Raw genomic sequence first — 24,527 nt, 5'->3', positions numbered from 1 at the left:
AATTTAAAAAGTAAAATTAAAACATTTCAATCTGAAGCAGGATAGCTAAGAAGTATATTAAAATATCTAATCCACTTCTGTTTGTTTCATTGGCACAACTAGATGACAACCATGGTAATTTATTTTTATATTCCTGTGTGGGACAGTGTGAAATAGGCTATGCCAATGTATACTCAAGTATCACACATTTGTTTTTAAGTATCAACTAATATTAGCCAGACTTTACTTCTTGTTAGATATGCCTATATGCCTCTGTATATGTCAAGTTTTTGGTACTGTTATACTATATTGCATGCAAAGGGCTTTGAAAACCATTTGAACAAAAGCGGAAATATGCCAGTCTATTCCTCACCAATTCATATATCTAAGTAACCTGAGAATAAGTGCTTTTCTAGAATGTTACAGCTCTAGGGTTACTTAAGGAGAAAGTAATCGTGTAATTCTAAGAATTCAGATACTGAACTTCCTGCATCTTTGGCTCTGACATTTTGGACTTGCAATGTGTAATTAGCCATTAATGCTCTAATTCTGATTTCTTACAGCAGACCAGCCTCCCATCATTTGCAATGAGAGTTTAATATGGGGAGCAATAAATGTGCCCAGATTGGGATCTAAAATATATGAGGATTCTTGTTCAGCAGCACTAAACCAAAAGGTGCTAATTATTGCTTCCATTCTCCTCTTCTAACATGTTCATCAACAGGAATTCATGTGAATTAAATAAATTTCTCCCTTTCCCTCCCCCTCCTTCCCAGCCCAGCTCCACTAATATGCTCATTTTGAATGCTTCTCAAACATTTGCAGGGAAACAACTCTAGCGTAAATATCCCAGAACAAATGGCTGTATATTATACAGGAGGGAGCAGTTGGAAGCCAGACTGGGAATGCATTGGGCCATCTGGCCCAGGCAGTCTCTCCAAAATCCTCAGCTTTGTTTTCACCCCCAGACTCCAAACAACACATTTTCCACTGTGTTGAGTTTACATTTTCCCAAACACTCAGGACCTGAGCATGCATGTAAATGTCAAGCTTCGCATTCTTCTCAGAGAATGAAATTGAAATCACCTGCACTTCCTGCTCTTGAAGCAAAAGGATTCAAGTCACTGCAAAAAAAAAAACCAAAAAAAACCAACAACACCCCACCCTGGCTGAACTGCAAGCTTGCCTCACTGCACAAAAGCATTGGGCTCCACAGCTGAGATCCTGAGGAGCTGTTTTCTGAGCAGATTCCTATTTTCCTCACAACTGTGCCAATTGCAATTCACTGATTCAGTATCTGTACACCCAGGAACAACAGCTTGATCAATTTAGGTAGAACACAGTGCTGTATATATCTGCATCCCTGCTATAAATGACATAGTGGGTTTTGAGTATTAAAGATGACATGATAGAGCATCTTTGAATGCCTCAGGTGTTAGAAGAACATTTTGAAATCAGCCAGATTTATGATCATGTTTAGGCTGTGTTGGAGAGAAATCTACTTTCTGATATAGTATTTTGAAGAAAAGAGAAAGAATCAGTGACTGATCTTGACTAGATTTCTGCCTTCACGTTAGTCCAGTGCCAAGTTGACAAGGAAGCTATTGATGTATAAAGTGATCCTTTTATTTACATCATAATTAAAAAATTCGCTCACTTTGTTCCAGGTTGAAGAAAAAGAGTATATCTACAAAGACAGAGTTTACATCCACACTTGAATGATCTTTCACGATGACAAACCTATCTGAATAATTCTACTAAAATCCCAATCAAAATTTTCTCTTGAGCTGAACTTGACTTCTAGGGAATCAGGGATACACGCCTGACAGCAATGCAAAATGTACCTCTGTCAAGAAATGGCAGACATGAAAATCTATCTGAATTAATACAGCCATTGCCTTCTTTTGATTTTTTTGTTAATTTCACAATCCAGCCTACTACTACTACTACTACTAATACTACTACTACTACTACTACTACGAGATTTCTAATTTTTTCCTGTACAATCCTTCTCAGTTTCTCAAGATAAGCCCAAATTGATTCCAGTTTCCTGTATAACAGCGTTTTTCAAGCTTGGCAACTTTAAAATGTATGGACTCCCAGCACATTGGTTGAGGAATTCTGGGAGTTGAAGTCCACACATCTTAAAAAATGCTACGTTTGAAAAACACTGCTATATAACATCAATGGCTGCCTTCAAACGTGTCAAGCCTTTTCAAGAGAATTATTTCCAGGTCTCTTCCCTAAATGTAGGTTGGTGCAAAGATACTGACAATGTTTGTATAATATTCTTGATTCTCCAGAACTGATTGTTTAGATAGCAACTTCTCAAGCACTGCATTTTTCCATGATTTTCTTACAGTCCACCACAACTACAGTATCAGGCAGATAAAATGAAGAAAATGAATAAATAACACGACAAGAATGTAACTCAACCATAAATAATAAAGTAGATGAAAATACTTTAGAAAGGAACAGATATATTCAGTTATGGAAAAAGATTAAATTAATTTACAACATCAGCTGATTTCATGATTCACTTACCTAATCTGTGGACTAGGCCCCTGACATCACCACTACAAATTTAAAAATAAAACTAATCCTTCCTTTTTACATGGGCCAGGCCTCCTTGTTCATATATGCCTAGAGGCCTCTAGAGACCTGCCTATTTTAATTTGACTGAATGTATGTACGAAAGTCATTAAAGCTGCACATAAAACAGTGAATGTGATCTCAAAAAGTTGTTTCTGATGACATGTCACTTGCCGATATCATACCATGGAAACCATTTCATTTAGTCCTCATCCTTCCATTCCTATTTGTGCCAAGATTCTGATACTAGTATACCCCTCCTCTATGATGTTTGACAATATATATTTAAAGTGCATTACAGTAAAAATGGAAGGAGTCCCTGACCAAGCTGCATACAACTCCAAGCAAAAAAGTTGCTTAAGATTATCCAACATCCCTCACATTCTATATTAAAGCCCAAGTGATAACTTTACAATTGAACAATTGTGAACAATTTAGCAGACTCCTTGACCTGCCTTACAGGTGCTTCATTAACAAGGATAGAAGTTTCAAGATCTCCAAAGTATTTGAGGTTTTCTTTTTTTAAAAAAAAAGAACAAGTCTTTTTGCTCTCTGTAAACATTATCATAGCAAAAGCTCCCTGATATAACCAGAAATTAACTTTTTTTTTTTTTTTTACAAAATACATATAATATGCTCATACAATTAAGCTGGAACATTCAATAAAAAAACAATCAACATTTCTATCTACCAGCTTGTGATTCTCATCAGCCACATCTCAATAGAGAATTTCAATCTCTTTTTTTAACATTAATTGCATTAAGTCATCTTGGGATTTTATTCTCTAAAACTGTTATTCTGCAATCTTGTTCTGCTACCCCTTCCCCTTTTCCCTAAATCAAGAATCCTAACATTAGGGTTAAATGTAAAATGTTTGAAGGTAAAAGCCTGGTTGCCACTGGACAATAGTTTGTATCTGAATTCCAACTGAGTTCGAAGAAGCCCCGTTGGTGTGTAACCGTTCCTATTTTACTTTACTAGAAGGAATCTGCAGGTGAATTGACAATCATCCAGTCACAAACAAAAAGTAAACAGGTGTTTTTAAAGTATGGCAGGCCAAAGCATGACTCTCTACAGAGAAATGCAATCTCGAAAGGAAAAAAACATTAACTCTTGAATGACTACAATTTGGAAAATGGCTCCATTATAATTCCTTTTTTAAAACAGGATTATGCCATTACACTCTTACACAACAGTATCTCAGAACAGGAAGAGGTCCTTTTTAAATACAAACTTATAAATTATTGTCAACTGGTGCAGTTTTTAAGATTTGTGGTTTAAGGACCGGAGTTGTTTTGCTGTCAGTTCTTATAGACTGTCGTTCAAAAGAATTTGTTTCACTAATTTCACTAAATGTTGGATTGCAAGTACTCCATTTCTTTTCTTTTCACATCTATTGTAAAACAGCCATGAATAGCAGGAAAAGATGTTTCGTGAGCATCAAAGAACAGTGTTCTAAAACAAACTCAACTGTTTGACCTTTCTGGTTTGGTGTCAGAAAGCTACCAAAAGCAAACGAAAGTTTAGAAGGCAGAATCTGAACCACCCAAAAGCTGGTTTGTGACCACATGCGTGAACACAGTAAGTGAAAAAGAAAAAAAAACCTAAACATCCCTCCATTTGTATTTTTAAAAAAACCTGAATCAGATAAAATCACATGGCTTATTTAGTAACTTTCAGAATATTAATGAGGTTGAACAAATCTGATCTCAAAAAATTAAAAATTATCAAGTTATCTTATAAAAACATGAAATGCTTTTAATTCTTTTTTTAAAAAAAGAATGCTTTTTTTGTAGAACAATGCTTTGATTCAGAGGAATAAAATGATCTTCTTTAGCTCAATATTTTACTGTACGTTTAGAGGGATGTGGGGTGTTTTTCTTTTTTACTTGAAACCACAATGGCAGGGCAGTGAGAGTGAACGTGCAATAAAATGCCCTAATGGAAATTAGGCTGTATCTAAGGCAGAGCTTACTCTGGAGCATTAAGTTTCTAAAATAAGTGTTTTATCATCCATTGACACATCTCACTGCAAATCTACCTAGATTTAAGATCTTCCCCTAAAACACTACCACAGGAATTACAAAGGAGTAAATAAACACCCTACGTCTTTGTTTATTTAATTATCTACATGGTCCATTAGGCGGCTATAGAATCGCTTGGCAGTTGGTTGCTTTTCCTGGGTTGCTTTTCTATTTCTTTTCGTTCATATAATTAAAACTGGGGAGAGGTGGAGAAGAAAGAGAGAGGACTATCTGTGACCCGAGAGCCTTCTGGAGAATCGGAAGCTGTTATTTATTTATGTATTTATTATTTTTGATAAACAGTTACTGTGTCCAATTAAATTTGGGGGGGTGAAGAGGAGGTAGGCAGGCAAAATTAATACCGTTTCCCTCAAAAGTAAATCCTCCCAAAGCACGCGCGCGCGCGCGCGCGCAGTACAATCGGATCTCAGCTGCTGCTTGGCCCTCGCCCACTGAAGGGGCTTGGCGAGAGAGCCACGGTGATCCTGTACCTTTAAGACCGCGGTTGGTTCACCCCGCCCTGGCTCCTGGCCAATCTAAAACCGAGCACAGGAGGCCCTTCCCTAAAGCTTACGCCAAGGTCCAATTCAGCCAGGGCTACTAACCGCCTCAAACTGAGAGAATCGCTCAAGGCGATAAATCAATGCAAATGCACACTTTTTTCTTTTTCTTTTTTTTAACAATTTGAGCAACGGTCCGCTAGGAGGAAAGCTTCGCTCCTCTCGATTCTCCTCGATTGTCTGGACTTTTTATTTATTTACCTACCTACCTACTTACTTACTTATTTATTTATTTTGCATCCACCGTCCGAGATTTGCAAGGAGACTTGGGAATTTGGAGGGGCTGGGAAAAGTCTGGATGGAACTGGGAAGGAAGGAGGAGCCCTTCCGCCCCGACAGAAGAAGCGGGGCGGTTCTGAAAACCCTGCCGCTTTTTTTTCCTTCTGCAAGCGAGACGGAATAAGGTTTTGGTCCTAATTCTGACCCTTTTTTGGTTTTGGTTTTTTTAAAACCGCGTTCCGGCTTTTATAAGGCTGGAATCCTGCGCAGAACTACTTGGCAAGAATATCTGGGAAAACAAATCCTGCCAAACCTGGCAAGAACCGAACCGGCCGGGACTTGAACGCGATGTAAAGGACTGAAGGTGAAGAAAACTAGCCGACCGAACTTCCCTCGGACTTCGTGAGCGCGCCCGCCCGCGCTAATCTTGAGTTGTCAGCACGCTGGATTTTCCAACAGGATTCAGAAGGCCGGGATGGACGGCCTGTCTGCGTGCATAAAAGGGAGCAATACACCCGCGTTTTGTTCTTCGCTTTCCTCTCATCCTGATTACCCAACCGCTGCAGGTATATACGACCCCGGCTTAATCCAGTTTCGGCAGCCACCTAAACTAAACCGACCGCTTCGCGGCTTCCACCAATCTCAAGGTCCTTCCAACCCGGCCTTTTGATTTCCAATGCACAACAAGGGAATTAAACGCCTCCACCTCCAAAAGTCCCCATCTTCACGACCACCTCGGCTTCCTTCCACTTTGACCATTTCACAAGAAAACGAACGAAAGCAAGACTTACTTGTTTTGTCATGGAGTCGATTAAACGGACATAAAAATCCTGTTCGGTTCTTATCCCTGGAAGCCGGAATGGGGAGAAATTGGGGGGAGGGGGAGGAAAAATAAGAAGAATTAAGCGAAAGGACGAAAGTGAAAAAACTGAAAAAGCTCTTTTTTTCCCTTCTTTTCCTGAACTTCCCAGTTACTTTGCGGTCCCGAAGTACGGGAGAAGGTCTTGAAAATTGGAAACCCGTAATAATTAACCGGTATCCTCTCCACCATTTCAAAGCTAATCGCAAATATATTTTATTCAGAGTCAATCAATGCTCAAAAAGAGATCCGCTCACGGTTAGCTCTGTGTAGTCCTCTATCCACCCCTCTCGTTTAATTGGAACGGATCCCTTTGCCCAGATCAGACTTTGTGTACCCTGATCGATTGGGCGAAGGTGATAGCTCTGCCTTTGCTCCCGATTTTGGGGTGGGGGGGGAGGACAAGAGAGAAAAAATGTTATTCAGGTGAGGGTGGCATTCTGTTTTATTTGGATTTCCACCGAAGCAAACTATTAGGTCTGACAATTCTTGAAAGCATCACCAGACTATATAGGAATTGTACTTCCTCCTTCTTTTCTCTTTTTTGGGGAGGGGAAGGGGAGGTTTGCTTAAGGGCGGGCGGCTACCTTTTTGGAGAAACATTTGAGAGGCACAAGCCGCTGTCCGAGAAATTCTACTCTGGTTTTTAAAACGCCCCATTCGGTCCTGTTTGCTGCCGCTGTTTTTATTTCTTCAAGATAACCGCGAGAGAGATTTTGCTCGCCCTGGCTAATGCATCCCAAGCCTGAGCGCGGTGGGGCACATCCTCCCCTCCCCTTTCCGTTCCCTTCCAGGGGAAAACAGACGTACTGAACGAAGGAATTCTCTGGAGATTTAAAGCCCGCCCGGAGCTGTCAAAGCATAAGGCAGAACAAGGCTCACCGTTGCTGTAGAGGAGCTGCAGACGGTAATGGATCCCGTTGTTGGTCTTTTCGCTGTTGGCTTCCTGAAGCGAAAGGACACACAAGTGTTAGGAGCAGAACCAGCAACTAGAGCAGCAAAGGCGCCCCTGAAGAGCCCGAAATCCCGGTCATGTCGCGAGTTGCTACTTATTTCTTTACTCTCCCCCACCACCACCCCGCTCCAATCTCATCCAAATCGGGACATTATTCAAAGGGGGTAGAGTTCAACCCAATCTGTTCTGGGGAGAGAGAAAAGGCCAAGAGCAGATTGGAAAAGCGCGGGAGGGAAACATTTACTTAGACACTTAGCCGGGTGTGGGGGAGGGAGGACAAAAGTTGGCAGATTGCTGGGCGGGAGTCGGCCAAGCGTGAGTTTGAAAGGATCCCGCCGGGCTCTCTTCTCTAGGATGGTCCCGGGCAAGGAACAGAAGGCACCGGAGTACAGGGAAATCTCTTTGATCTGATGACACGCGCAGGCAGGGCGCCCGTTCACACGTACACTTACTTTCTCCTTCTCCACGAAACCCACGAAGGCGGTGCGCTCGATCTCCACGGGCTGCCCCTGCCGGTCGTACAAAGCCAGCACGAAGTGGAAGAAGTTCGATTTCCGCAAGTTGGAAGGCGGCTGCTTCTCGAAATGAGCCCGGGCCAGGCCTACCCCGCTGCGGCCAAAGAGACCGAGTTAGGCGCGTTTCGTCCCAGCCCCTGCTGCTCCCCTAGCCGAGAAACTTCCCATTAGCAAAGCTTATGAAGGCCGTGTCCGGCAAAAAAAAAGGGGTACTAGGCCTTTCCTTAGCATCAAGCGAGCTGCTCGGTCCAACAAGCGGGGGGGCTAGCCAAGTTCCCAAGCTTGGGTCCATTTCGTGCCGCCTGCTCCCCAACTTCGAAGGAAGAAACGAAGCAGGTGATTCTTCCACCACAGGGGAGAAACAGAGCCATGCAGCCGAGTGGCTGCTCCGCAGGAACACCCCCACCCCGCCCCCGGCCTCGGCAATCCCGAAGCAACCGCTGCCTTTCTCCAACCCGCGAAAATTGTCCCTGTAAAAATTCAACCGGGGGGTGGGGGTGGGGAGGGGAGAGAGGCCTTTGGCTCTCTTTTCTTTAGCTTTTATTTTCCCGACTCCTTCGCTGCAGCCTGAATTAGCGAGCCAAAATTGCCGGCTGCTCGAAGCGCCCCGGGGGATGCTCCGGCTGCCTACCCAAGGCCACGCTTTCGCAGGTCGGGTCAGTGCGGCCTCAGCTGTCACTAACTCTGCCTGATGCCCGAAGCGCTACTCTCGCTCGCAGAAAGACTCTCTTTCTCTCTCTCTCTCTCTCTCGGATCCCAGCCCCGCTCTCTGCTCGGGCTGGAAACACCCTTACAAAACTTTTTCCAAAATTTCACCAATGGCTTTGTCCCCGCACTGCTTTCCCTTCCCGCGCAGAGAAAACGAGGGAAGGAGGGAGGGAGGGAGGGAGGGATCCAGTCGATCAGGACCGACGCCTTCGCGACCTGTCAAGGTTCCCAGCCGCCCGGTTTAAACTGGGGGCCCCGGCTTCAACCCCAGAAAACGGGAATTTGGGAGTAAGCACCGTGAGGAGGAGAGTCGAACTTAGTTCCCGGGAGCTTTTGGACTGGAAGTAGCTGGGAAGTTGAAAAGGTCCCGGGCGTACTTTTCTCGAAAGGAATCGTTGGAAGGAAGGGTGACCGTCTTGTTGACGAAGAAAAATATACAGACCATCCACAAACAAGCAAAGTTGTTGTGAAAGTGACAGGACCACATTGGCATCGGCAATTGTTGGATGCAACTTAAAAAGAAGAGAGGCTTTTGGAGAAAAGAGAGAGAGAGAGATGGGGAAGAGCAAGGAGTAAATGTGCAGCCTATTTTTACTTTTTAATGTATCAGAAGTGTCAACATGTCTGGAGGCGATTCCTGAATGTAAAGCTCCATGGTCTTTGAGATGGGAAAGAAGTGGGGGAGAGAAGGAGAGGGAGAGGGAGAGAAGGGAAGGGAAGGGAAGGGAAGGGAGGGAAGGAAGAAAGAAAGAAAGAAAGAAAGAAAGAAAGAAAGAAAGAAAGAAAGAAAGAAAGAAAGAAAGAAAGAAAGAAAGAAAGAAAGAAAGAACTAACTGTTTCAGCGGCTACTCGGGTCCTAAGATGAAAAAGTCACTGCCCACCAGCTACAGATACCTGAGGCTGACTGGACCGCTGGATGTTCGAGTCAGGGAAGGAAGGGAGGCGGGAGGGATGCTGCCGCGAGCTCTACCTACCTCTGCGCCGCGGTGTTTGCATCCAGGACGCCGGCTCCCTGCATCCATGTCCTGACCGCGTTCATGCCGGCGCCCAGGGGCTCTTCCTTCATGCTGCTCCCACTCCTCTGAATGCTTTCCTGAATCCCAAACATGAATTAAGGACAACCAAAACCTTCTTTTCTTCTTGAAAAAAACAAAAACAAAACAAAAAAGCAAGGAAAAACAAAAATGCAAAACACAGCCACAACGCAGGGTGTTGACAAGAAGAAAAGCGCGGAGCGGATGGGGGTTTTCGTTTCACTGTCCCCTCTTGCTTTTCACCCCCTCCCTCCCCCTTTGCTTTCTTGCTTTCTCTGGAACGGCTGCTGAATCAAAGCAAATCAGAGAAAATCAAAGACAGACATTGAAGGGATTGCGGGGGGCGGGGGAGAGAGAAAGAAGAGGGAGAAAAAAAATCCAAAGGGTTACAAAAATCTCTCCCCGGGGCCGGCTGCGGATGCTCTCGCGGACGCCTTGACGAGCTTGTTCTTTGGAGGGTGGGCGCCAGACCCCGGCTGGCCTCTTCCTCCTCCTCCTCCTCCTCCTCTTTTTCTTGAAAAAAAAATCAGAAGATGTTTTTCTTCTTCTTCTTCTTCTTCTTCTTCTTGGCTGGCTGGCCGGGGTCGCTCAAGAACTGGCAGGACGTTGCCAGTGGCGTCCCTTCCGTGCTGTGAAGTCTCTCTCCCCCCCCGCGCGCGCCCCGGCACTCTTTCGGATCGCCGAAGAAAGAAGGCAGTTTAAGAAACAATAGGTTTAAGCGGCGCTGCGGCGGCTGTAGCGGCGGCTGTAGCGGCGGCGGCGGCGGCGGCGGCGCCCTTGGCTACATCAAGTGTCATTTTCCAGTGACAAGAAAGCGGCAACTTTGGGAATCTGTTCTCGGCGAGGCTCCTTCTCGTGCGGGCCTTTTTCCCTCCGGCCAAAGACCGGCGCTGGTCCTTTTCTTTCTCTCTCTTGCTCGCTCGCTCACTCGCTCTCTCTCTGGCTTCTCCTCCTCCTCCTCCTCCTCCTCAAACAGTGCAGGAAGCCTTAGCTGGCTGCTGGGGAGCCCGAAAGAGAGAGAGAGAGAGAGAGAGAGACGGGCAGAGGAAGACACGCGGCGCTCGTACGCCGGGAAAGGTAAGCGCACCCCACCCCCGGGTGGACTGAGATCCTCTTGGCTTCCTCCCTCCCTCCCTCCCCGCTCCCCTCCTCCCCGCTTCAATCCGAGCGCTTTGGCAGGCTTTCTCAATGGAATCGACTTCGGCTCTCCCCGCAGCTAAACACACCAGCCCGGCAGCCCCACTGGGCAGGGGGCGGCGCCCTGCGGGCCGGAGCCCGCCCCTGCCCCTCATTTGCATAGCGTCATAACTTCCTCTGGCCGCTGCAGCACGCCCACCAATCGCCGGAGAGGAAAGCCGAGCCGCCGCCGCCGATGGCCGCCCCCCCCTATCCCACCCCCCGCCAGGGATACGCCCCCCTGATTAGCATGTCCCGGCCGCTCCGCCCCCTTTTCGCCGGGAAAAGACCGGAGAAAGTTACCGCGGGGCGCTCCGCTCGCCTGCCAGGGAAAACGCGACAGGCGGGAGGGCGGGCAAAAGGATTACGCCGGCCGGAAGGGCAAGCGATGCGGCCTGCCGGGATCGGACCGAGCAGGACCCTCGGCCCACGTGCTAGGAAGGGAGCCGCCCGGAGGCGCCCGGAGCCGCCTTTCAACGGGCGGTTCTCGTTCTTCCTATAGTGGGGGGGGGGAGCGAAGGCGGGGAGGTGGAGAGTTTTGCGCGGCAGTTGAGGATCGGGCGCTTTGAGTTCCGCGATCGGAAGGAATCGCAAGAAAAAGGCGAGTGGGAAGTCTTTGGTGGGTGGAAACGAGTGTCCCCGAGGCTCTGAAGAGCCGGGAGGGGTTTGCTGTCCGCGTGGGAAATTCGATCTGCAGGAGCTCTGCCCTGCGTCCTCCAAGATTGTGTAAAGATGATTCAGAATAACAGCAACGGCGATGATAATAGTAATAATAATAATCATCATCATCATCCCAACGAAACACGAAGCCTTTAATTAATGCAAGCGATTCAAGACGCACAGCTGTCGCCCACTAGGCCAGATTTCTTTTGCGGCGGCAGCAGCGAGACAACTTGTCCTTCCCTTCCTGCAGCCGGTGATCTGAACCCGTTTTTTTAGGATCCGGCGATTAATATACTTTATTTTTTTAATTCGCCATCCGAAGAAGTCAGAAAGCACAGATGGGCAACCCCCTCCACGTACATGTATACCCCTTAGAGGGCGTGAACCTGTTTAAAACACCGGGTGGTTTTGTTGGTTAAGGAAACGCAACGTCAACTCGGTACTTCGGAGTTATTGCCACATGGATCTTGCAGTGCTTTTGATTTTAAAAAAATAATAGTAATAATAGTGCTCTCTTTCTTCTTTCCCAACCCACGCGATGCCCAATCTTCATGCGGAAAGTCGCTTTCTGACACGGAGTAGGTCTTTGTCTGAAAGAGATTGCAGAAATAATAATACGAACCATAATAATAAGTTAAAGAAGTGGCAACTGTGACTTCACATTGTTTTGAGCAGAGAAGAAATAATATGTTCTCTCCATCCTCTTTAGCAATAACAGATGACTAAGCGATTAGTCTAATAATTGCCTTTTTTTTCAGTCCAATGCTGAACCTGTTCCTTTTCTCTATTGTAGCAAACTCGAAACTGCGCGACTGGCGCGGGGTGGGTTCTTCCCGCCATAAAAGTATTTCCCCTCAGAAAAAAAAATCGATTTTCTGACTAGGGGATCGTCCTTCTGTTTTCCCTAAGCGAAACGATCGAGCTGAAAGATAGAAATGAGAGGGGCTGAATAATCTGTGCCCTATTCTTGCTTGCTTGCTTTCAAAAACGCGGGAAGAAAAACATTCAAATCAATCCACTCCACAATGAATCGACTTGCGAAAATCTTCTCCAGACTCCCTTTCTTTGCCGCAAATTCTCTCGCCTCCCGTAGCAAGTCCCGCGCACCCAGACTGCGCCCCGGTCACACCACTTCACTTCGGGATTCTCGCTTGCCAAAACCAGAATCCCCCGCGCCTTTTTTTGTTGCCGGTTATTTGTCGTGGGGGTCTTATTCACCCCACCCCACCCGTGGGACACGAAACTTTCCTTTTCTTTGTGTTTCCTAAAGAGAAAGAGCGAAAAAGTGCCATCAAACCAGGGGTCCCAAACTTTTGGGCCGCGTAGTCACCCCTCTCAACAAGCTTTTTAATTTCGACGGCTAAATAAAAGTAAATCCATAAACCGGCAGGAAACTCGTCAGAATTGCTTTCTTCTCCTTCCAAGTAAACCTCATTGGGATTGCGTTGTTGGAAGCCCTTTAGCAAACTAGCCAGATGGACGCACTTCAGACTTATTGGGTCGACAGCGCGTATTTGTTTTTAACTCTGATCCTAACATCCAGTAACCAGCACCTGGCGCAAAATGGCACCCTCTTTAATTTTAAGTGGGTGAATTGAACGGAGCTCACATATATTCCGCTGAAAGGACCCCTTTCTCAGCTTTTATTAGTTTTCAATATTGTTTAATGTGGGAGGAGAAACAGGATTACCACCGATAGCCAAAAATCCAAGCCGTCAGAAATCCTCTGGAATCTATTCTAGATCAGTACAACCAAATCTGCTTTTTGGTCTCTCTTGCTCTGTTAATTCTCGTCGCAGAGGAAAAACGGCGCTGCGCGAGAACAAACTATAATAACTGAATTCGGGACAGTTTATATTCTTTATTGTAGGTGTGTAATGCTATAAAACTCTACGTAGATGTTTAATGCTGAAAGAAAAAGGTGATCAAGGGAGAAGCACAAGCCGCACTGTATTGTAACTTTAAAAGAAAGTTAATTGAGATATTATTGCCCTCTTAAAGTAGATCCTCTTGAATCTAAACTCTTCAACAAAACACAAAATTGTTCACAAAACAAATAAGGAACTACTCAGGTACGATTGTACTGATTTCAAGGGAACTGTATTAACTATGAGTACTGTTCAACATGTGTTTCTGTTTGCATATATATTTAAGAACATAATGTCCACACAGCTTTACATTTAAAGTTAAAGATCTCTAAGCAGAAGCCTTCAGACTGATTCCTGTGATTTTTGCTTATACGAGATGAACGTCTGTAAATGTCAGCAAAAGATCTGGAGTAGAAGCACCATTGGGGCACATTGGAGATCATGGTTATCTATTAGATAATACCTTGCTGATGTCATAAGATGTGTATGGATTGTATTTTATCCAGCAAATGTGTATGATCTCTTTTGCAAATTTTGAACATTTAGTATGCACTACCTAGTTCCCATAATAGCAGACTGTGATTAACCCCTTGGGTCTCTGCACATTCTCTAGTTAACTCAAATTAATCACAACACATGGAGAGCTTATTTCTCCAACAAGGTAGCAGGGTTCAAATTTTCCTGTAATAGCTTATGTCAAGCTGTTAACAGATTGCATTTAGTTGAGCTCTACTTTTGATGACTTCACGGACACATTTTCATGTCCTTTTTTTTGACAATATTGTGGAAGTGGAGCATCACTACCTTTTTACAGGCTGTTTCTAGCCCAGAGATTCTCTCATTCAAATACTTAACCAGATCCAGCCTGCTCAGCATTTCAAAATTTGTCAAGATCATTCAGGTGTTGCTCTTAATCATTTCTGAACTGCATGATCGCAGAGACTCGATTGGGAAGGAAAAGCACTCCAGGATTATTTTAAGGCACTGACCCTGTCTCCTAAATAAAGCTAATGCACAGTTGCTTGCCAAAAAAAAAAAAAAAAACCCTTTCCACTTTTCCTTTGTAAATATTCCTCAAGTGCTTTCTGAATACTTGGAAAGTTGGAAGTTAGCATCCAATTTTTAAAGCTTTTTTTTTAAATTAGAAATCCAATGGTTACTTCATTCCAGCCAGATGTTATTTGAACTGTCCACATAGGGCATGCAATGGTAGTTGGTACTTGATCGTACTGATGTAACCTTGCAGAAAATTCATCTGTCAAAATAATGCATTCCATGACATCTGTTAGGAAAAATACCAGAAGATTCTGAGAAATGTGCCCCTGCAGTTCATACGGTATAAGACTTAATCTTTCTGCAGGGTGTAAATGTTGCATTGTAAGATTACTTCTGGTGGGCTGAATAGTTATTTTTACTGCTGCTCTTTTTTATTGAAGCTTCATCCCCATCCTCTATTGGTCTAGAAAGATTGCAGGGTTCCAAGAAAGGAAACTTGAAAACTGTAATAGTGGAAGCCACTGGATAATTATTCAAAGTCTTGCATGGGGAAAACAGCTGGTGGGAGTACTATACAGTATATCAAATCTGGTATTGATATGTAAAGACATTCTAAAATCTGGAAGCATTGGATAGAAAACATCTCTTGCCATATTATAGTTGAGATTTGTTCAGCATCAATCTCCAATCAATAGCTTTGGGGAAACAGTGACTCTCAAGTAGAGCTTGCCAAAAGCAAAATGATAGGGAGGTCCAAGGATCTTAAAATATTCCCCTTGCAAGTGAAAAACAAATCCATTCAAGCTGACCACCTGTATTTTATCTTACTTTCTCCTCTTCAAGCTCATTCAAAAATGCAGTGTTTCTCGTCTCATAGGTGAAACTCTGGAATAGTTGGTAGGTTTTGATTATTTGAAAGTTTTTAGTCCAGCTCCACTCTTTAGATGTTACTATTACTTTCTCTTGAAATGAGAAAGGCCAAAGCAAGCCTAGATGAACCCTGGATGAAATACATATTCTCACATGGAAATCTAATGTGCATACTGTATTGTTCATCCTCTGCTACAGCCCCATGAAATCTTTCCCTCCCACCATATTTAATATGATCATTTTCAGCCTTAGCGTTTCAATTCTGAGCTACAGTCGACAATGGAAAGCAATTTGCACCTTTCCCAGTGGTTTGTTTTCCCAGGGCTCCACAGATGCCTGCAGAAGGAGCAAGCAACAATAAGTGCAGCTCTTGGATCAATACCATGAGCTGGTTGGCAGGCCCCTCTCTTCACATTTATTCCTATAGCCAAGGGAATAGTACCCTGTCTTAATGCTGTTAGGATGATCATGTTACCAAGTACAGATAGTGCTCCACCCTGTCTTGGTGGACAGTGGCATTATAACTTTTGTTTACTCTCTGATCAGAAAGCAGAACTCTATCATTAGATCCAAGAAATGATGTGATCTTGATTGATTGATACACGCACACGCACACACACATATACATACATATGTATTTCTTGGATCTTACACATATTATTTTTACCTTCATCAATGTACCTTTGGAAATAGCTCTCCATCTGTACTAAACAATGAGCAGTTCTATATTCTACTCATGTTTGTGGCTATCTCTGCTGCAAGTGGATGACATTACTCGGGTTGATGAAGTGCTCCCAGCCTGGTGGCTCACTCCAACCTAAATCCTCCTAACTTTATTGAGATTGCAGCTTTCATTTTCTCATTTTTCCCTAGCCCACATGAATCTGGACTACACTGGCTGAAAATTCCTACACTTCTGGTCCTGGCACATTGCACTGGTATCCGCAAAGATTTAATGGGGTCTAATGGAATCCTGGGTAAGGTTCTTCCATGGACACCATGTATGCCTAAAAGCATCAGTCTGTGAATTAGAATTACTATGAAGCTGCCTGCTTCTGGAATTGAAGCACTGAAAAGCTTAGGATGGCACAATCAGCAAAGCAGAAGAGGACAAAAGGAATTTCTTTCTTCATCTGCCCTACAGCTGCCAAGCCAAATGTATTTGTTTGTTTTAATATTTCTGCCTGGGTTTTTGTCACATAGATCAAAGCAGCTAGCAACATCATATAAAATATAACCATATGCGAAAAAACTAGGAAATCTCCCAGTTACACATCCAGGCTTTTTTTTCAAAAAAAAACAACAACCATCCAAATGCAAGTAATCATCATACTAATTTAAACAACACCCTTGTAAAAAACCCCAGCTTATACTGGGGGTTTAAAGGCTTATCCACTTTTTTTTATTTTTAAAACTTAAATTACCTGTACTGAAGTCCTGGATGAGACATCAAAAGCAATGTTTCCTAATCTCTGCAATATGAAGAAGGGTGGACTTCAAGTCCCAGAATTCCTTAGCTTTCTTCAAGTTGCCAAGATTGGAAAACATGCTCAAAAGAAATGCGAGATGACTTGGTAAGCAGAGAGAAGGGTGGTGCCTGTGAGATTCATGCAGCCTATGAGGTTTGCAATCCCCAGAACTCTCTGGAAAGATGACCCTGAAATTTGAAATTTGCTTATAACTAATTTGATGTCTATTCAGTCTTTCCTTCAGTAGCTCAGGAATGCATACTCCCAATTTCTGTTCTTCCCACAACAAATATTCTAGGGTGGGGATAATTGAAAAAAACCAACTGGCCCAAAGGCACATTAGGCCTCCATTGCCAAAGCAGAGATGGAATTTTCCTTGAAGAAAAATAAATCTATGGGTACTTAGAAAGCCAAAAGACATTTACAAGGAGCAAAAAAAGACCCCACACTGTCCTAAAAAGAAAAACAATTCCCCAAACACACCAGAAAGTTTGGCTCTATTCTTTTGTGTGACGTCATTGTGTTATTGTTGCCTTGGATGCTAAAAATAAATAACTTTCCCCATGTAATCATCTGAATTAATGCCTTTCCCATTACCAAGTAGAAACAGGCCTGATGGTCAACATTGACAGATAAATCTTCTCCTGAAAGCAATTGTTTTGCTGTACACCTCCCAGAGCCACTTGTTTGTGAGATGAGCAGCTATATAAATTAGATAAACAAATTGTTCAGCATCCTAAAACCATAGGGTATCTTGGTTTCCATTTGGTAATGTCCAAGGACCTTCCTTCCTGCCTCACTACTAGCCCTCAAGTCTGCTTGGTATAGAATGACATGGCCATTGGGATGTCTCTGGGGCTGGACAGGGCCATGTAGAAGGAGGAGGTCATGTAGAGCAGAGATCTCCAAACTTGGCAACTTTAAGACTTGTGGACTTCAACTCCCAGAATTCTCCAGCCAGCATAGCAATTCTGGGAGTTGAAGTACACAAGTCTTAACGTTGCCAAGTTTGGGGACCCCTGATTTAGAGTCAGACCTACCTCATGAAATAGCCTAAATTATTTCCTGTCAATCTTCAGTGTTTTGTTTGTTCGTTTAAACTAGAACAAAAAGGCATGGACATTTTTGCCATTCTCACCGTTTTTGCTCTGTTGGGTGAAAACCTAGTGGGTATTTGTTGAACTTCCATCGTTAGACCACACGGCCTATCTTGAAGACCTCTCTGCCTGTTAGATAAATGAAAATGAAGGACGGCTAAATACACTGCCAATCTGATCTCTGTCTCACAGATCATGATATGCCCAAGCACAGCCAAATATTACCTAACAAAACAAGCATATCTAGAAATTTGGATTCCTGCCAAAATGTCTGTTTAGCACGATCAATAGGAACAAATCAGAGCAAGTGTGCTGTTTCATGCTGAACCCCTCCAATAGTTAATACAGAAAGAAGGGAAATTCTGTGTTTCCCAAGGTAGCTGGAAAATAATATCATTCAGTATCTAGGAATCTCAGAAGATAATCAGTTTGAGAAGGAAGAAATGCCTTATGGTATAAAGTCAAGTCTGAAAACCTTTTTCTCTAATCAAGAACTGGAGCTTCCTCAGAAGAAAACAAAATTTAAAAGCAAACAAAAGGATCATTCTTTTTCACCAGCGAAACTTGGCAGACTATGTAGTATATACTTTTGATCAATTTATAGGATCATATGATGCATTTTAGTTATTTGAAAAATTATCAGTTGCCAAAAATGCAGAGTGATAATCAGCTAAAAAAATATTTTGACGCTAGATACAGTAATTGCTCCCAATCCCTAGTCCCTCAGAAACTCCTCTAGAAAGCATTTCATATTTTTCATAAAATAATAAATCTATAATGACTGTTTATAAGTAGTTACTAGAACGTACTATACTCAACGTCCATGGAAAGAAGGCATTAAAAATATCATGATTTCAGAGAAACATGATTTAACAACTGTTATATTTCTGTTTTATGCTTCTCTTTTTTTATTTTTACACATCAAAATAGTTGGAGGAGGGGGAAAAAAAGACCTGATCTGTATTAACCTTCGCTTAAATAAAATGAAGATAGATCTTAACATCTTCTGCAGGGTATTGTGGATAAGAACATCTGGGGGCAGAAGGATCATGGCCTTGCCCTTTTGTATGTGTGACATGTGTTGACACGAGTTGAATTGTTAACTCAATTTTGTGTTTGCATAGCAAACGTAGCCGTAAATCTACACAGGCTAGGTTCACATAATACACTAGGCTAAAATGGGATTAGCTAATTTAAAGTTTTATACAAATCCAACACACTGAAAATGGGCCTAAAGTGTTGTCCTCACAATCCAGCACTTCTAGATCCTATATCAAAGAGCCAGGGCAACAGCAATACTGCTGTCTTCAAGGTTGACTCAGCCTTCCATCCTTCTGAGATGGGTAAAATGAGGACCCAAATCATTGGGGGAAATATGCTGACTCTGTAAATCGCTTAGACAGGGCTGTAAAAGCACTGTGAAGTAGTATATAAGTCTAAGTGTGATTGCTATTGCTACTGTTCTGGCAGTGAGGAATGCACGATGATCATGCCTGACAAACTTAATGCCACTCTTTGAAATGTTATTTTCTTTTATAAAGAGAGAAGATATGAACATCAAATAGATAAATAGGAACCTCAATTGGCTTTATGCAGAGTTCACACAGAACAGTCGTCCTGGGGAAAGAGACAGATAACTGAACTGGCTTTCTTAATAACCTGGGGATTTCATCACCCTTACCCCAGGGCCACAGTGATAGGCTTTCTGCATGATTCTGAGATCCCTAGATCTTCCATCAATCCTAGAAACAGATTTTGCGTGCTTCCACTTTTCATTTGAGCACCTCCAACTCATAATTCCAAACCGTGCTGTTTATGCACTTGTCTGAACATTCTGAAAAGTGTTCTTTTCAAAATGCCTACTTCTGTGGATATTCTGGGAATATTTAAGAAAGTTTTTTTAATTACTGATTTAAATAGAGGTTTTTGGAAAAAGATTGGGTTATAAATGGATGCTCCTTTTTGAAAATAATTTTATTTGCAGTGGTTAAATTATTTTATGGTTGGTGTCCTTTTAACATGTTCTGTTCTTTGAAAAGTTTTAGGGTTTTATGTTTGCTTTACTTATTGCTTCCTTCAGTGATTTCTTTTCATCCAACTGGATGGCCAAGATAGCTACCAAAAACAAAGAGAAAAGTAAAATATTTCCATTTATTCCAAAACTATTAAGAAGTCCTAGTTGATGCAGCAGGTCTTTTTTTTTTTTTCCTCAAGGGATGGAGTGGATATGTGGAGATATAATGGAATGTGACCTTGGGATACGGTTGGGAAAGAGTTGTTGCCAAGGGTGTGGTCATATAAGAGAGGGCATAGCCTGCAGATGCATAATGGGCAAAGAAAGAGACTTAGAAGAAGCCCTCCTTATCTTCTCAGGCTGTAAAGAACACATGAAAGATTTGAACTTTCAGAGTTGCAAGACTGATGACAGCCTTCCTAGGTAGACCAGAAAAGAAACATGACCAGAAGAACTAATTTTACTTTATTGTAAGGCTACATTCACAAAATCTTGCAAGTAGTTTTTTAACTGCAATACTTTCCAACAAATATTTTTCCAACAAAAAAAATGGTTTTTCAATTGCAATGTTTTCCCAGCAAATGTTTATTTGCGAGAACATTTGTTAATGTTAATATATAACTGACAATGATGAGCTTTTTAAATTTTACCACAAAAACCATAGATTTGAAAAGCCTGGATTGAAGTTGAAGCTGGGATCAGAAAATAAATTATATAATGTAAATCAAGCCTTTTGAGTCTGTCAGTGGACGAGGGAAGAAAGAATCAGACAAAATAGCAGAATAACCTAGTTGGAAGGGACCTTGGAGATCTTCTAGTCCAATCCCCTGCTCAAGCAGGAGACCCTGGCCTATACCATTCCAGACAAGTGGTTGTCCAGGCTCTTCTTAAAAGCCTCCAAGGAAATCAGTTGTGGAGCACCCACAACTTCTAAAGGCAAGCTGTTCCACTGGTTAATTGTTTTCACCATTAGGAGATTTCTCCTCAGTTGTAGGTTGGTTTTCTCCTTGATTAGTTTCTATCCATTGTTTCTTGTCTTGCCCTCTGGTGCTTTGGAAAATTCTTTTAAAAAAAAATCCTTCCCTTTTTTTGACAGCCCTTCAAATACTGCAACACTGCTACCATGTCATCCATAGCCCTTCTTTTCACTAGACTAGGCATACCCAATTCCTGTACAAGGAAGACAGGGTGCAAGTTTACAATTCCAAAAAAAGCACAAATGTCTTCTGCTGTGGGTCATAATAAAAAATATTAATTCAAAGATACTTAACAAGTATCTGGGATCATGCTATTCTCAAAAAAAAAATGTTTTATTTGTGTTATGTTTTGTGAAAACCCAAATAAAATTTATATTAAAAAAAAGATACTTAACAAGTGAGGCAATATTTGATTTTAAGGTATGTGTGACATGTCCTTCTTTTGCCAGCCATCTTGTAATCCCAAAGATAAGCGGCCTTGGAAGCCAGTGCTTTGTTCCTGGGAAAAGAGTCCCAGAAGGTGTTGGCTACTCTAAAATGTCCTTCCATGGGGAGAAAAGAAACCCTCCAATAACTAGGAGGAGCCGAAATCTATGGCAGTGACTCATATAATGAGAGCCAAGGTAAAAGGAGGCATTCCAGTCATGATTGATTGTACCCAGAGCCTCACTGTTTCCTGAAACAGAGCACAGCTACCCTACATGAGCATAATCAATCTTCCCATCATTTGAGGCAATATAGTAGGTAGGATTTTTTTTTTTTAAAAAAGACAATGCTAGCAGCAGCAACAATCACAAAAGGAAAAGAACCACGAGTTTGTCTAAACGTCCCCCCACCTCCCTCAGACTTTGTTCTGCTTACTATAATTCTGTATTGATTTTGGACCAAATCCCATTAAATTCACTTCGACTTAAATCGGAATAAATATTCAAAGGATTGTTCTGCTAAAAAGGCTGAGAAGTAAATCTAAACATTCAGAAAATTTCCCAGTTAGTTAACTTTTCAGAAAGTTAAGTCTAAGGAGATGCAGATAGTGATTTTATTGTGGAACTGCTCCCCCCACAAAAAAAAGCCTCCTCCCAAACCCAAACCACATTCCAGAAAAATCCCTAGTTTCTTGGGACATGAGAGTCCGCTGAGCTATCTTCAAAAATAGGAAATCAGATCTCATCCATCATTCACGTGTGTTTTGCACTTTGCATTGTGGTGAATTAAGTCACTTTCATAGCACGTTTCTGCATCCATTTCAAAGTAGCCTGTGACCTATGTCTCCCCATAATATTTAGCAGTGTCTGAGACCTGAAGCTATTTATCTCTAGCTTAGCTGTGATGCACTTGAAGTACATCTAAAATTAGGAGGGGTACTTTGTGATTTATGGTTTTGATGATTAGACAGGATAGATTATAGAAAGAAGAGTAATATGATGTAACTTGAGAGAGAGAGAGAGAGTTTAAGATATATTTGTACTTACAAGTGCTCACAAGTGAAGAATATCAGAAGCTACTTCTTTTTCTTCCTTTCTTTTCTCTTTTTCTTCAACTATCTTTCACCTTTTGCTTTCTTTATTTCTTTTTTTCTTCCTTACTTTAGATTAGTCTGTGTTCATTTTTATTATTATTTTTGTTTACAAAAAAATTGTTTTGTTGTAATAAAAATTAGATACCAAAAAAAAAGCGAGGAGCAGTGTTCCCTGGCTCTCTCCAGCACTGATTTTTGCCTCTTGTCTTCAACATGTTATGTTGGGCTTAAGTTAAAGAAAGCTTTAACAGATGTCCTTAGACTGCTTCTCCAGGTCTGAGGAACAAAAGCAATGGGAAGAAAGGGGAAGGGATATGTGGTCCTTTATAGAAGCAGCACCTACACAATTACCTTTTAACAGATTTCAGCTCACAAAGAAGAATGATACTTGTGATGCTTTATTTAGCAATAAATATGAATTTATTGGGTCACTGCAGAGTTAGTTACATAAAGCAGTAAACGTTCCCATGTAAAAGACATGTTGGAATTTGTGGAATGCTAACTCAAGTATACGGGGCACTATAATAATACCTGTAAGAAACAAAGGGAATCATTCTGTACTCTGCCTTTTATTTTTAATAAAACCTTCACCCACACAGCTATACTCATTGCAACCTGTCCCAAGGTGGGTATGTGCCTGGGTCGTTAGCCACTTCTGCTTTACAGGAACTGAAGCCATGTTGCTTCTGGCAGCTTCTTTCCCTGGAGGTCCCATTGCAGATTGCAGGCTTTGCTCTGTAACAGTTGTTGTATAAAATAAAATATCATTGCCATCAGGCTCTGTCATATACAGGAACGAGCTGGAAGAAGGCACTTAGTAACAAGCGAAGCAATAAGTCTAACTGCATTTCTGATGGATAAATGCCTGAATATATATCTGAAGAGAATTGGGACCAGGGTGTCTATTGGATCAATGGACAATTAAGATTGAAGGGAAGTCCTGTTGGATGTAACACATTTGCCAGGTATTGGCTATGCCTCTTAAGTCCACACATATTAAAGTTTGAGAAGCGCTGCAATGTGGCAACCTTAGGAAAGCTGGTCTCCCATATGAGCCCCTTTTCATGATGCAATTTAGGTCTGTGCAGTTGATTGGTGCTGAAGTGAGCTTCCCTACCCGTCTGCTGAAGATGTATCATCCACTGAACCCTGGGCATGAAATCAGCTATTTATTGATTTGCTAAATTTATGTAGTGCCTTTCTCACTTAGGTGACACCGGAAAACACCCAATAAACTAAGCAATAAGAACAAAACTTAACTATTAAAACAATTGATGCAATATAAATAAGATCACTGGAGAAAGCACCATTAACTCACATACAATGCAACCATCTCATGGGTTCCTCGTTACCATGTGATTCCCAAGCCTGCTGGGAAAAATATATTTGAAGGAATTTCTGGAAGGCCAAAAAGGTTGGAACTTATCTCACCTGAAAGTGTTTGTGTGGTGATAGTGGTGGGGAAGATGATATTCCAGTGGGAGGGTCCTATGGCAAAAACTCATTACCTGAATCTTGTCAAATGGAAATCTTTGGTAGATGTTACCCATAAGATAACCTTCCTGCTGGATCTTGTAATGGAATGTATGGATGACCTTGAGGAAAGAGGGGAAGAGATGCCACCTAGGAAACAATTAGACAAGATACAGATGCAGATAATCAGAGTTGGAAGGGACCTTGCAGGTCATCTAGTCCAACTCCCTGACCCTACACCATTTCTGACAAATGGCAGTCCAGTCTCTTCTTGAAAGCCTCCAGTGATGAAGCTCCCACAATTTCTGAGGGCAAGCTGTTCCACTGGTTGATTGTTCTCACTGTCAGAATATTTCTAAATTTCCAGTTTGAATCTCTCCTTGTTTAGTTTCCATCCATTATTTCTTGTCTGGCCTTCAGGTGCCTTGGAAAATAGCTTGACCCCTTCCTACCCTGAGGATAGTCAGAGAAAGAAACTTAGGAAGGACCCACCCTAATGGATCAAGCAATTAAAAGTCGCAATGTGAAGTTTGTACAGACTTGCAATATTTTCTTCATGTAGCCTTACAATAAAGTAGAATTAGCTCATCTCGCTATACATCCTGTTTGATTTACCTGGGAGAGCTGACACACCTGATGGCTACAGGTAGAGGTAACCAAGGAGGGGTCCTCTTTTAAATAAAGTCACGCTGCTGCATCATTCATTGTGCCTTTGCTGTTATTGCCAAAGTCCTTGTTTTATATTTCAGCAAACATAAAGGGGTTTCATTGGTGTGTTTTACTATATGGCCCTTTGGGATATATATATTTTAATGGAAAATCCGATTCTAATCCAGCACCTTAATTGCTACCCTACATAATGGCTATATTAAGTGTTCATGCATTTTGGAAAAAAAAAAATCTATTCACAGAAACGGGGGGGGGGGGACGATGACGGGGGGACTTCCTGGAAAAATAAAA

The 24,527-nt window shown here is 42.3% G+C and overlaps 1 protein-coding gene across 8 annotated transcripts in view; it reads right to left on the bottom strand.

The window, feature by feature from the left end:
* The window catches only part of EBF1 (EBF transcription factor 1), a 363,878-nt gene extending 353,237 nt beyond the window's left edge, over positions 1–10,641 (bottom strand). For all 8 annotated transcript variants that reach the window (XM_026696683.2, XM_026696684.2, XM_087924224.1 and 5 more), the window contains exons 1-4: positions 9,386–10,641; positions 7,641–7,797; positions 7,116–7,179; positions 6,166–6,221 (exon numbers count right to left, since the gene is read on the bottom strand). In XM_026696683.2, the coding sequence (XP_026552468.1) occupies positions 6,166–6,221; positions 7,116–7,179; positions 7,641–7,797; positions 9,386–9,519 (411 nt within the window). In that variant the 5' untranslated portion in view covers positions 9,520–10,641. The remainder of the gene's footprint in view (positions 1–6,165; positions 6,222–7,115; positions 7,180–7,640; positions 7,798–9,385) is intronic.
* Positions 10,642–24,527: the final 13,886 nt, after the last annotated feature.

This window comes from Pseudonaja textilis, chromosome 2, assembly GCF_049901715.1.
Source record: "Pseudonaja textilis isolate UNSWEBS1 chromosome 2, rPseTex1.2, whole genome shotgun sequence".
Taxonomy (NCBI): domain Eukaryota; kingdom Metazoa; phylum Chordata; class Lepidosauria; order Squamata; family Elapidae; genus Pseudonaja; species Pseudonaja textilis.
The sequence above is the reverse complement of the archived record's forward strand: the minus strand, read 5'-3'. Positions and strand labels throughout refer to the sequence as shown.